At 39.8% G+C, this 14,423-nt stretch overlaps 1 protein-coding gene and 1 long non-coding RNA gene across 2 annotated transcripts; both read left to right on the plus strand.

Annotated features, from left to right (window-relative positions):
* Window positions 755-1,959, plus strand: LOC107628596. Its single transcript, XM_016331225.2, has 2 exons — window positions 755-1,240; window positions 1,626-1,959. Exons 1-2 carry the CDS (start codon window positions 1,009-1,011, stop codon window positions 1,829-1,831), a joined length of 438 nt encoding a protein of 145 aa, XP_016186711.2. The 5' UTR covers window positions 755-1,008; the 3' UTR covers window positions 1,832-1,959.
* LOC110268196 lies at window positions 2,579-2,924 on the plus strand. The gene is made up of 2 exons (XR_002356309.1): window positions 2,579-2,618; window positions 2,700-2,924. It is a non-coding gene; the product is annotated as an uncharacterized LOC110268196 (long non-coding RNA).

Below are 14,423 nucleotides of genomic sequence, written 5' to 3' on the forward strand. Positions count from 1 at the left end.
CAATAGAAATAAAATTATAGGTTAGTTAAAATAAATAAATAAATAATATTTTGAACATAAAATATTTATTAAATAATAATAATACATGAATAATAAAAAATATATAACAAATTGAATATGTTATAAGTATAATTGTAAATATAATAATAAAATAATAATATTATAGCATATTGTGCGATTTGGATTGGATTGGATCGGTTATGAAAAATAGATTCGAAATCCGATCCAATCCAGCGGTTTGCAAAAAATATAATCCAATCAAATCCAAATTACTACGGTTTTAATTGATTTTCGATTTAGATTGAAATAGATGAGTGGTTTAATTTGGATCGGTTTGGATTTGAACACCTTTACATGTATTACCTACCTATCGATACTATTTTTATTTTAACTTAATCTCCATAAAATATTATTGTGGTTTTCCTTGTAGACCTATACATATATAGCATAGGTTAACAAATAGAATATTCTATATTCAATCACTTTCATAGAATGATATATCCATCTGGATTATTGAAGCAAAAATTTGGTAAATTCATTTACTCAAAAGTCAAAAGTAAAAAAATAAAAAATAAAAAAGCCAACAGATTCTTCAAGAAAACCAGCTATAAAATAAATGAATCTGTACTCCTTGCTACTATTTTAAGGATATTTAATTTGTTTCTTACTTGAGGTAAAAGAAGTTAAATTAACAATTTAAAAATCTTGTTGGATCTTAGCTTTTCATGATTAAAAATAGATTACTAAAAAGTTATTTTAAATTATATATATCACCATGAGACATATCATAGTTATCATCACCATCATCATTATACCTTCAATCCCTCACATTGTTCTTCATCACCATCATTTGGTTTTAAAGAAGAAAAAAAAATGGCTCTAACTATTATTCCCATATTTCCTTTCATTGAGTACTATGCCATATGCACATCATCATTTTTCTTAGATGAATATTATGCTTGTATATGTTAGCTATATCTATATCTACGTGTAACTAAAATTCTTCACATGATCCCAACCAAATTTAATTTTAATTTTTCAATTAGAACAAATAGAAAGAGGGAAAAAATGGAGAATAATAGTTCAATGAAAATTGGAGTCATGACTGTTTTTGCTGTTTCTGGAAGCATGGTTCTTTTGATTCATCGAGTTCATAAGCATATGCTCAAGAATTTCATGGAGAAATTTGAAGTTGAAATTTGTGGTTACACACCACATGATGAGCATAAAAGCTTGGATGGTATGTATATTATGATTTGTTAATTAATTTTAGTTTAATTATTCTGTTAGTTTTTATAATTTTATCAAATTTATAATTAGGTCTTTGTATTTTTTTTCTTTCAATTGAATTTCTACACAATTTTTAATTTTATAATGGTTAATTTTAACGTTTTTCTACGTAAAAAGGACTTAATTATAAAACTAAAAGTAACGTAGAGATTCGATTGAAAAAAAAATATAAAGACCTAATTACAAATTTAGTAAAATTATATAGATCAATAGAATAATTAAACCATTCATTTTTCATCAATAATTCTCTTATTGCCTTTTTTTTCTTTAATTAATATCTTATATAGTTGAAAAGAATAAATTAAATGATTTCTCTTATTTTAATTTATGTGTAGAATCTCCGAAGAAACATCAAATAAAGAAGAAGGTGCGGTTCGCTGAGTATGTGTTGGAATTTCCAATAGAAAAGACACAACATATTATGAAGGATGACAAGGTTTTAGTTGGAGAAAGAGTTCAAAACTGTGGGTGTGAGGAATTGAAAGATATCATGCCATACACTAATAATATGTATAGGGGAATTTTGAAACATAGGAATTGATTAATGGTTGCGGTTGTTAATATATTATTAATTCTTTTATTCTTTTACGAGTGATTTTTGTTATATTCAATAATTGTTCTTTAACTTTTTTTATATATAAAAATTTGTCATTAGTTATTTTTTTAACATATAATAAATTTCTTTTTTTTAATGGAGCGTAACTACACGCGCCCCACTCAAACGGTTCCTCTTCGTCTTCCTCTTCCTCTTCCTCTTCCTCTTCCTCTTCCTCTTCCTCTTCCTCTTCCTCTTCCTCTTCTTCTTCTTCTTCTTCTTCTTCTTCTTCTTCTTCTTCTTCTTCTTCTTCGATTTCATGGTTTCTAAAATTCTTTTTCTTCTTCTTGCTGCACGTTCTTCTTCCTCTTACTCTTCTTCTTCTCCTTTTCTTTCGTTTATGCACGTTCTTCTTTCTCGTTTTCCTCTTTTTCTTCTTCTTCATTTACGTCTTTTCTCTCTGTTTTCTATTTTTTTTCAATTTTTCATGGTAAAATCGTTTTTGAAGAAGAAGAAGCAGCAGAAGATGAGGAGGAGAAAGAGAAAGAGTTCTGAATTATGCATAAGATGTACTTCAACGAATTTTGGTTTGGGTGAATTCTTGTAACCGTTTGGGTGTATTTTCTGTAATCCCTTGGGTGTATTTCTGTAATCATTTGGGTGTATTTGAGTGATATCTGACTGATATCTATGGGTGTATCTGACTCATATCTATGGGTGTATCTTACTGATATCTATGGGTGTATTTTTCATTTCAGAAAAAATGGCAGGCAGAAACCAAGCTGAAAAAAATGTAAGAACAAATATATGTCTTCGATCAAATCAGTTTTTCATAATAGAAATATATCTAACTCTAATTTTGCTTTGTTTACAGCAAATCAAGGACCTAAAGTGTGCAACCCATCTGTTGAGTGAGAAATTCAGAAATATGAGCGAGGAGAAGTGATGCAATAAGACTGTCCAGGCCATCCTCATTGTTATTGAGTCCATTTTGTCAGATAGATTCTAATGATATTGTCACTGATTAATGTAACTGTTATATACTCTTGTAAGAAATTGAACACATGGTGTAAATATATTTGATCCAATTATAAGTAAATTTTTTTTTCCATAATTAAACTCTCTCTGGTGTATTCAAAATGTCTGATTTACAGGTACTATAATATGAAGTGGTGATCCAGATAGATTGGAACCCATATATGACGGTCTGCATAGAGATCTGCATAATACACCCAAACACAGACTATAAATACACCCGATAAAAAATTAAATTTACACCTCTGCTGCAGATTTTAACCCAACACTACCTGAAAGCCACTTGTTGTCCACAAGACCAAAATTTAGCAGAAAATCATTCTAATTCCTATCAAATGAGTCTTTGCTATGAGGGTTTCATTTTTCCTCTTTGCTACATGTAATCAATTGATTCTTAATCTCGTTTTCCTTCCTATTTGTGCTCCACTTCGCCCTGATTCAGCTGACAATCTGAGGTTGAATCATCTATTATCTTCAAAACGAGTTCAAACTTTGATTTCAGAAACCAGAAAATCGAAAAGAAAACGAAGCTGGAGTTATAGAGAGAAGAACTAACGTCAATGACGAAGAACAAACCAATGAGAAAGGAGAAGAAAAGAACGATCGAAAAACCAGGGGAAGACGCGCGAGAAGAAGAACGATGAAATTTGGAAAGAAGGAAAACAAAGAAGGAAACAAATCTTTTAAATTTGGTAGTTATACAAACGCGGGATCTTTGTATAGCATGTGTAAGTGACGTAGGAGTTGCAACGCGTTTTAGTGGATTAGGCGTTAATGAACTTGTAATAGTTACAAGCCCTAATCGCTTGTATACTGAGCTTTTCCCTAAATTTTTACTCACCACATAATTATTAAGGATCTGAACTCTATCTAAAAGTTTGTTATTAGTTAATGGATTGCTGTATACAGAAAGCAGAATTCAAACCCTTTAATACTTACTTAAGCGAACTAGTCAGCTAATCACTAGATTTACTCAATTTGGTTTATTTTATTTTGTTTTCTTTTTTTTTTTTTTTGAAATTTTTTTTTTTTTTTTTTTGATGAAAACAACCCAGAAAAATAGAGAGGCACATGATTAAGGTCAAACTTGAAAACAATCAAGACCCAAAAAAAAAAATCAATAATCAATCATACAATAATCTTGTGTTTTTCATTTGACCTATTTATCTAAATTAAAGTCAACGATCATCCTGTATTTTACTAATAGTTTAAATCACGAAAATTTCAAATTGAACTCCGAATCCATTTTCTTTTTGCTATAAATGCAAGTTGGAAAATAAATGGAGTGAGTGATGAGAGCAGACTCATAGGACAGTTGAAGCTAGAGGAAAAAAAAGGATGAACACAAATTAAACAAGAACATAGTCAACACTATATTAGATAGAATCTCAATTTAATTTTTAAAATTTTAAAATTTTATAATATTATAATTTTAAATAAATTAATCAATTTTATAAAATTATAATAAATATAACAATTTTATGATTTAAATATTGTTATAATTTTATGTTTTACGTATTTAATTTATTTTTTTAATTTTAGGTAAAATTTTAATTTTTTGGTCAACTCTTCTTATCTAATACAAATTATAATGCTATTTTATTTAGTGCCCAATTATGCTTCCTATGTGCTCGTCATTGATATATAGAAATCTAGAAGCAATAACTGTTAAGCCTAATTAATATCTCCTAATCAATGGTTTATTTTGTCCTTCCAAACACTATCAACTAATCATCTATCTACATATACATTAAACTTTAAATTTGATTGGTTAACAATATAAATCAATATTTTATACACTTTTAAGAAGTATTAGAAAAATTATGGCCTAGAATAAATTCTATATATATAACATCTGGTAGTAAAAGTTTGCTGAAATTTTTTTTTTATGAGACAATTTTTTTCATAAAAAAGAATGTATAAAATATCTCATTAATTATTTAGCATAACTTCCACCCTGACCCAACGCTAAGACCCAAGTGTAAACAAAAGGCCCAATCCAAAAGATTGAGCCTACACTGACCTTCATCCTACGAAGTCGGTTCTTGCTACGACTTGCTCTAAAGAAGTCGAGAACGACGATTAGCTGGCAGATAAATACTCATTCAAATGGGTAACTGCCCCTAAAATCTCTCAACCCACTTCCAGGAGCCATATCCCAACTTCTCTAAGATAAAGGGACGGTTATCCACCTTAAAAGGGGGAACTATTTCAACGGTGGTTATTGGTTCACCACTATAAGTACACTGACACTCCTCAGGTATCTCTAAGTCCCAATACTCTCTAGACCTGCTCACACCCTTGCTGACTTAGGCATCGGAGTGTCTTTGCAGGTACCACCCCCATTCGTTCATACTCACAAGTCGGACGGAGGCCCCCAAAGCGCAAACCCGCTCGAAGGCTTCCTTCCTCAGACGATTGGGATAACCCAGCGAGTCCAGCCCAATAATCTCCGGTTACCCAACGTAACATTGGCGCCGTTGCCGGGGACCCGAGAGATCAACCAGTGATGGCGGACGAATCACCAGAAGATGGCCACACGGCGTCTGATTCCGAACAGGAAAACCTGGATATCGGAAACAACGACGCGAACCCAACTCCCCACCAGGAAGCCAGCGATCAACACCGGGAAGGCACCTCCAGGCTTAAAAATCCAAAGGTGAATTCCTCGGATGGACGGGAGTCAGGAAAGGAAGGACCACCCCACGCAACCAAGCTAATGGGGTTGGTCCACGGCCACCAAGGCCGTTTGGAACAATTGGAACAGGAGTTAGAATGACAATGAGAGGCGGAGCGAAATCTCATGGAAGAGATAGAGCGACAAAAAGAGTTAGAAGAAAAACTCTTAAAACTAGAATCCTCCCTTAGAAGTCGAAACTCCCGTAGCGACCGAGAAGAGTCGCCCCTGGGAGGAGAAGATCTGTTCAGTGAGGACATCATGAGGGCAAAAGTTCCAAGAAACTTCAAAACCCCTGATATGAACCTCTATGACGGAACCACAGATCCGAAGCATCATTTAAGCAATTTCAAAAGTCGGATGTATCTGGCTGATGCTTCTGATGCGACTCGCTGCAAAGCTTTTCCGACCACCTTATCAAAAGCAGCGATGAAGTGGTTCGACAGCCTCCCACCAAGATCGATCACCAGCTTTGAGGACCTCTCAAGAAAGTTCTTGATGAGGTTCTCCATCTAGAAGGATAAAATAAAACACGCACCGAGCCTCCTGAGAATAAAGCAGGAGGTCGGAGAACCTTTGCGGGACTATATGGAAAGGTTCAATAAAGCGTGTTTGGAAATTCAAGATTTGCCCACCGATGCAGTCATCATGGGGTTAGTAAATGGACTCAGAGAAGGTCCCTTCTCACAATCCATATCAAAAAGGCACACCACCTCCCTGAGCGATGTACAAGAAAGAGCAGAGAAGTACATCAACATGGAGGAGAATGCCAGAACACGAGAGACGAGTTGGTGGTCCGGGCACGCCCCCTCGACAAAAGAGAAAGCGAGAGGATGGCGACAGAAGAGACCCACCGCCACAAACCCCCGAGAGACACATACATATGATCTCGTGAGGATTTGCGGGTGGGGGACTCACCAAGTCCTCTCGCAAGAGACACCTCAAGCGAGTCTACCAGGTCGGGAATGAATCACCCGACCTTCCCACAATCTCATTCACAAAGGATGATGAACAAGGAGTAATCCCTGGGCATGATGACCCAATGGTGATAACCATGATCCTAGCCAATGCCCACCTCCACAGAACCCTAGTAGACCAAGGGAGTTCGGCAGACATCCTTTTCAAGCCCGCATTCGATAAATTAGGGTTGGATGAAAAGGAGTTAAGAGCCTACCCTGATACTTTATATGGATTAAGCGACACTTCGATAAAGCCACTGGGATTTCTACCCCTCCACATGACCTTCGGGAAGGGGAAAAATCCAAAACTCTGAGCATAGACTTCATAGTCATCGATGTGGGGTCAGCATATAATGCCTTGATTGGCAGAGCTACCCTAAATCGACTCGGAGTGGTGGTGTCTACCCCTCATCTTTGCATGAAATTCTCGACATTTGTGGGGATAGCAACGATACGGGGAGACCAGAAGTTGGCAAGAAAATGCTACAATGAAAGCCTGAACCTGAGAGGAAAAGGCAAAGAAGTCCACACCATAGAGCTCGGTGGCACAAGAACTAAAGAAGAGCTGCGCCCGCAACCAGGAGGAAAAACTGAAGAAATACAGGTCGGCGAAGAGGAAGGGAAAAATACCAACATAGGAGCTAACCTAGAAGAAAACTTAAAACAAAGGTTGACAAAGCTCCTAAGAGAAAATTCCGACCTCTTCGCCTGGAAAGCTTCCGACATGCCAGGGACAGACCCCGAGCTCATGTCCCACCGGCTCTCGGTCCACCCGGGGTCTCGACCTGTACAGCAGCGAAGGCGTAAGCTCGGCCCAGAACGAGCTCAAGCGATAGAAGAGCAGGTACAAGCACTCCTGGAAGCCGGCTTTATTAGAGAAGTTAAATACCCAACATGGCTAGCAAATGTAGTGTTAGTTAAGAAACAAAACGGCAATTGGAGGATGTGCGTCGACTATATCGACCTGAATAAGGCATGTCCCAAGGACCCATATCCACTCCCAAGCATTGATACCCTAGTGGACTCCAGCTCAGGGTATCAATACTTGTCGTTTATGGATGCCTACTCGGGATATAATCAAATCCCGATGTACAAGCCAGGCCAGGAAAAGACATCATTCATCACGCCTAGAGCAAATTATTGCTACGTGGTCATGCCTTTCGGATTAAAAAACGCAGGGGCCACGTACCAAAGGCTGATGAACAAAGTGTTCGCTCCCCACCTCGGGCACTTAATGGAGGTCTACATAGACGACATGCTGGTAAAAATCCGTGAAGAAGCCGACCTCTTCACGGACCTCGCACAAGTTTTCAGCACCATAAGGGCGCATGGGATGAGACTAAATCCAACAAAATGCACCTTCGCGATGGAGGCTGGAAAATTTCTAGGATTCATGCTAACCCAAAGAGGGATCGAAGTAAATCCCGACAAGTGCAAAGCCATCCTAGAAATGAAAAGCCCAACTTGCTTGAGAGAGGTCCAACAACTGAATGGCCGACTTGCAGCCCTTTCCAGATTCTTGGCAGGGTCAGCATTAAGGTCCCTTCCACTGTTCTCTCTGCTAAGAAAAAGATGCCGGTTCGGATGGACTCCAGAATGCGAAGAAGCATTCCAAGAGTTCAAAAAATTCTTGAGCCAACTTCCAATCCTCACCCGACCTCTAGTCGGGAAAGAACTTGTCCTATATTTGTCTGTAGCAGACAAAGCTGTCACATCGGCCCTAATACGAGAGAATGAGGTCAGACAGCATCTAGTGTACTTCACCAGCAAAGTTCTACAGGGCCCCGAACAAAGGTACCACAAACTAGAGAAGTTTGCTTACTCCTTGGTAATAGCCTCACGGAGGTTACGGCCCTACTTCCAAGCCCACACAATAAGAGTCCGAACGAACCAACCTATGAAGCAAATCCTCCAAAAGACGGATGTTGCAGGGAGAATGGTTCAGTGGGCGATAGAGCTCTCCGAGTTCGACTTGAAGTATGAAATTCGGACAGCGATCAAAGCCCAATGCCTCACCGAGTTCATAGCAGAGTACGTAGGAGACCAAGAGGAAATGCCAACTACATGGGAATTTTATGTAGATGGATCCTTAAACAAGACAGGAAGCGGTGCAGGCATAATACTGGTTAATGAAAGGGGAACTCAAATAGAGGTATCCCTCAAATTTGAATTCCCAGCTTTAAATAATCAGGCAGAATATGAAGCCCTGATTGCAGGATTAAGGCTAGCAGAAGAAGTCGGTGCAACAAAAGTGATGATATACAGCGACTCTCAAGTAGTAACCTCCCAGATAAACGGAGAGTATCAGGCCAAAGACCCAAACATGAAGAAATACTTGGAAAAAACTCTGGAATACCTCGGGCACTTTGCAGAAACCGAGGTTAAGCACATAACTCAGGATCTCAATAGCAGAGCAGACGCCCTCTCCAAATTAGCAAGTACTAAGCCAGGAGGGAATAATAGAAGCCTGATCCAGGAAACTCTCCAAGAGCCCTCTGTGGTGAAAGCAGAGGGCAAACAAGATGTCCTTGAGGTATCCGGGCTAAACCTCGGATGGATGAATCCCTTGGTCGAATACCTAAAATTCGACATTCTTCCCAAAGAGGAAAAAGAGGCCAAGAAAATCTGGAGGGAAGCACAATATTACACTCTGGTGAAAAATATCCTCTATAAAAGGGGAATATCAATGCCATTGCTGAAATGCGTACCGATCTCAAGGACCACTGAAGTACTAGAAGAGGTTCATAGTGGGATTTGCGGGAACCATCTTGGAGCCAGGTCGCTAGCCAGAAAAGTAATTCGAGCTGGATTCTACTGGCCGACCTTGCAGAAAGATGCCACAGAATTTGTGAAAAAATGCCGACCATGTCAAATGCATGCAAATTTCCACGTGGTTCCCCCCGAGGAGCTCATTAGTATAACTTCTCCATGGCCCTTCGCAAAATGGGGAATGGATCTGTTAGGACCTTTTTCCCAGGCTCCTGGACAAGTCAAATACTTAATTGTGGGAATAGACTATTTCACAAAGTGGATAGAAGCAGAACCATTAGCCACTATCACAACCCAAAGAAGTCGGAGGTTCCTCTACAAAAATATCATCACAAGGTATGGGATACCTTATTCCATTACTACAGAGAATGGAACCCAGTTCACCGACTCTACTTTTAGAAGCTTAGTGGCCAGTATGAAGATCAAACCTCCGTGGAACATCCACAAGCAAATGGACAAGCTGAGGCAGCTAACAAAGTCATACTGGTAGGACTAAAGAAAAGACTACAAGATGCAAAAGGGGCTTGGGCTGAGGAGCTCCCGCAAGTGTTATGGGCCTACCGGACGACACCACAATCCGCCACAGGAGAAACACCCTTCCGACTTGTCTACGGCGTAGAAGCCATGATACCAGTAGAAATCAGCGAACAAAGTCCAAGGGTGATCCTCCATGATGAGGTCGGAAATATACAGGGGTACAAAGAGGAGCTTGAATTGCTCCCCGAAGTCCGAGAGCAAGCCCAGATAAGAGAAGCAGCGTTGAAACAAAGGATGACCACCAGGTACAATAGAAAAGTCATTCGAAGGAGTTTCACCCCAGACGACTTGGTCTTGATCAGAAACGGCATTGGAGTCAACAAATCGGGGGAGGGAAAGCTCGCTGCTAATTGGAAAGGACCATGCAAAATTAGCGAGGTCTTAGAAAAAGGGTATTATAAGGTGACCGACCTAAACGGCACCGAGTTACCAAGGTCGTGGCATGCTTGTAACATGAAAAGGTACTATAGTTAAATGCGAACTCTACTCCCTGATGTACTCTTTTCCCAACTTCACGATTTTTTCCCAAAAAATCATAGGGTTTTTTCTGAAGAAGGGTTTTTAACGAGGCATCACAGTAGAGACTAAGGGAGAATGGATTATCAAAAACCCTTAGTAGCAGCAAAAATACCTTCCCAAATAAATAAAGATCTTTTACAATATCTCTTATAAATTCCTTCTCGTTTGTTTTTCTTTCTATGAAACGCACCGACTTAAGCTCGACAAAGCATGAAAATCCCATGAACCGACCTAGATGGTCGTCAGGATAAAACGACGAGGTACAAGTCAGTGTAAAGAGGTTATAAAAGTTGATCGTGAAAAACTCGAAAACATTCCGACTCATAAGTCGAAGTGAAAAGCCGAGCAGCAAAGAAAACGCATCGCAAAAATAACCTAAGTCATAGGAACTCAATAAATCAAAAAATTGAGTATGAAGAATACCAAAAAGAGATCGAAAAACCTATCAAAAAAGCTAAAGACTGTCCTAAGTCCTTAAAGTTAAAAGGCTCAAAAAGGACAGACAGCCAAGAAAAAGGTTTTCAAAAAGATCAAAGGGATTTTTCAAAAACCAAAGTCAGAAAAGCATACACACAAAAAGGTAACCTAAACCCTTATCCAAAAAAGGGTATTTCTAAATATTTTGTTTACGGCCTTAAAAGGCCAAGGAAAATGTCAACAAAGTCACCACCACGACAAAAGAGTTTAAAAAAGAGGGGACCCACAGGCCGGGCCCCCATATAGCCACAAATATTTTAAAGAGTATCACCACCAGAGCCGAAGGGAGTAGTCGGATCACCACCAGAGTCAGGGAGAGTAGTCGGAGCGCCATCAGGTCCAGGGAGAGAAGTATCCATAGGAGCCGGAGAGGAGGTTCTGTGAGCCTTCGAGGAACTCGGAGCATCCTTGGAACGAGGAGGGGACTCTATTATCCTCTGCCCTCGAGTCTTTAAATCTGAATTGGTGACATACTTGAGAGAAGGAGGAGAGACTATAGCCCCATCAATGACGAGCTTATCAGGATCCAAAGGGGAGAGATCTAGGTCGGGAGCAAGGACTCCGACCTGCTCCTTAAAAATCCTCCAAGCTTCCTCGGCCTCGTCAGCAATGGAATCTTCCAACTCGGCATAAGCATTCCGAGCATTCAGTAAATCTTTCCTCACCTCCACAAGGTCCTCAAATAAGCTTGAATAACTCTCCTGTGCCTTCAACCTTAGGCCCTCCTCCATGTTGCACTGAGCTTGCAACTTCCTTTCCCTCTCCTGAAGGCCATCCCTCTCTTCCTTCAATTTGGCAACCTCTTCCCTCAGCGACTTCTCCTGACCTTGATATAAGAGGAGCCTCCCCTCCAACTCCTCAACCCTCGAGGTTGAACCCAGAGAGCTAAGGGGAGTCTTCTCAAACATATCAAGGAACTTTGTGCAAACCCCCGCCGTCCTGATACTCTCTTGAGCCAGAATAGTGAGGTGGTTCCGAATAGAAACATCATCCATACCTATACGGGTATGAGGATAGATGTATTTCCGGACAAATTGAGGTGCATCCACCTTAGCCTCACCTTCAAAAGAAGAGCTAGACTCTAAAGTCTTGCGCTTCTTCTTCTCTAGCTCAGGGGAAGATCGGGGGGAGGGGACGGCTGAGAAGAAGCCGAGGAGGAAATAACAATAGGTCGGGAAGGGGTCCCCAAATTTTGGGAAGAAGGAGGAGGAGGAAGAGAGGAGCTAGTTACCCTGGCGCCGCTAGTCCTAGCACGAGACATCGCCTTGGCCTCCTGAACTCTCTGGAACGACTCCCTGGAATTCTTCTTCGCCATCTCTGTAAAAAATAATTGATAGCCAAAGTCAGCAAAACAAGTCGGAAGAAACGAAGTCGAAAAATATAAACAAACCAAAAGCTACCTAATCGTGTCTGGACAAAGGTCGGAGCCCCCTGAAGAAACTTTTTGGTATCCAGATAAGGGGCCCTCCCCCACACTTCTCGGAGGAACCCCACAATGGCTGCCTCCACTTTATCCAGGTCATCCAAACTATATTTCTCACAGGGGGAGGCCTCTAACCAGTACAAAGGAAAGCGAGGAGAAGAACTCTCATCCAGGAAAAAGGGGTGGTGACCCTCTACAGCTTGAACTTTGAAAAAATAATTTTTGAAGTCGTGAAAAGATTCATCAAAAAGGGTGAAGACTCTCCGACCTTGAATAGCTCGGAAAGACACCCACTGTTGCTTGTTATTTTGCCTACTAAAGGGCTTGGTCATGTGGAAAAGGAAAAAGAAAATCCTCAAAGAAGTCGGAAAGTTTAAAGCATGGCTAATGAACTGGTAAATTTTCAGAAAACCCCAGGAATTGAGGTGAAGCTGGGTAGGAGCAACACGGCAGTGACGTAGAACAGCGATCTCAAAATCAGAAAAATGGAGGAAAACGCCCAGGCGGGTGATCATACTCTCATACATATAGAAGAAATGAGGGGCTGCCTCAGAAGCCCTCCCGAAACAAACCCGGTCTTCAGGACCCGGGATAACCAACTCATACTTCAGCTCATCCTCATCAGAGGTACAAAGTCTATGATGAGTGCGGAGGTTGGTGATAAAATCGGTATCAACCATAGGCTCCTCCCCCAGAACGGTAACATCCACCCATTGAGCAAGGGTTTCTACAGAAGACATTGTTTCCTAAAGGTTGACGAAAACCTACAAAGGAAAAAGAAAATAAAAGATCAAGAACAGGGTCTCTAAGGGGACATGGAATCAAACAGAAACCTACAAACCAACTCCTTTCTCCAAAAAAGTAAAAGCATGCAAACAGAAATACTGCATAAAAGAGAAGAGGAGAAAAAACTAACCTTTACCTGAGAAAAAGGTAGAGGAAGATGAAAGCCTTCAAATGAAAAATTCCCCACGAACAGATGAGAAGGAAATTTGAAAAATTGCAGAAACGAAACAATGAAAGAGAGGGAAAGTATTTATAGACACGTTAGGGGCATAATGGTAAAAACAAAAAGCGGTCATTAATGAGTGCACCGTTACCAAGGTAATTAATCCCTACACTAACCTCTAACAGACACGACATTTGATTAGACGCGACTGTGAAAATCAAAAGTCACGTCGGTTTCGAATAATCACGTCGGTTCCCTCACAAGTCGGCTACGACCCCGAGTAGAATACTCGAACCCAAGTCTTGAAAAGAAATTGGGCTCGAGTAGGGGCACTGTTCATACCCTAACCCAACGCTAAGGCCCAGGTGTAAACGAAAGGCCCAATCCAAAGGATTGAGCCTCACCCTACACCGACCTTCATCCTACGAAGTCGGTTCTTGCTACGACTTGCTCTAAAGAAGTCGGAAACGACGATTAGCTGGCAGATAAACACTCATTCAAATGGGTAACTGCTCCTAAAATCTCTCAACCCACTTCCAGGAGCCATATTCCAACTTCCCTAAGATAAAAGGACGGTTATCCACCTTAAAAGGGGGAACTACTTCAACGGTGGTTATTGGTTCACCACTATAAGTACACTGATACCCCTCAAGTATCTCTAAATCCTAATACTCTCTAGACCTGCTCACACCCTTGCTGACTTAGGCATCGGAGTGTCTTTGCAGGTACCACCCCCATTCGTTCATACTCACAAGTTGGACGGAGGCCCTTAAAGCGCAAACCCGCTCGAAGGCTTTCTTCCTCAGACAATTGGGCTAACCCAGCGAGTCCAGCCCAATAATCTCCGGTTACCCAACGTAATATATATATATATATATCCAAAGTTGGGATTTGGGAATGCCTTTAAAAAGAAAAAAAAAAAAAAACGTTGGGGCGGGGCCTTATCAAATATTCTACTATTTGAAGAATATTGAAAAGTTAGACACCACTGAACTTATGCACATATATGAATTACGTAACTCAAATAAGAATAATTTTCAATTGCAAAATTCATTAATCGGCACTGATACTTTAGTTCGAAAGTATTTTTACGAATCTTATACGTATATAGAGGTAGCAAAAAAGTTTCAAACAGAATTAAGCAAAAAATGTCTCAATCATATCTTATACGAATCTTATACTAATATTGAATTTCATATATTATTATTATTATTATTATTATTATTATTATTTGAGAAAAAGATTTTTGTATT

Source organism: Arachis ipaensis, chromosome B02, assembly GCF_000816755.2.
Source record: "Arachis ipaensis cultivar K30076 chromosome B02, Araip1.1, whole genome shotgun sequence".
Taxonomy (NCBI): domain Eukaryota; kingdom Viridiplantae; phylum Streptophyta; class Magnoliopsida; order Fabales; family Fabaceae; genus Arachis; species Arachis ipaensis.

Coding starts and splice junctions, on each gene's coding strand:
- LOC107628596 (XM_016331225.2), top strand. CDS start 1,009: ATGATCCCAACCAAATTTAATTTTAATTTTTCAATTAGAACAAATAGA. Junction 1,241..1,625: donor TGAGCATAAAAGCTTGGATG/GTATGTATATTA, acceptor ATTTATGTGTAG/AATCTCCGAAGAAACATCAA.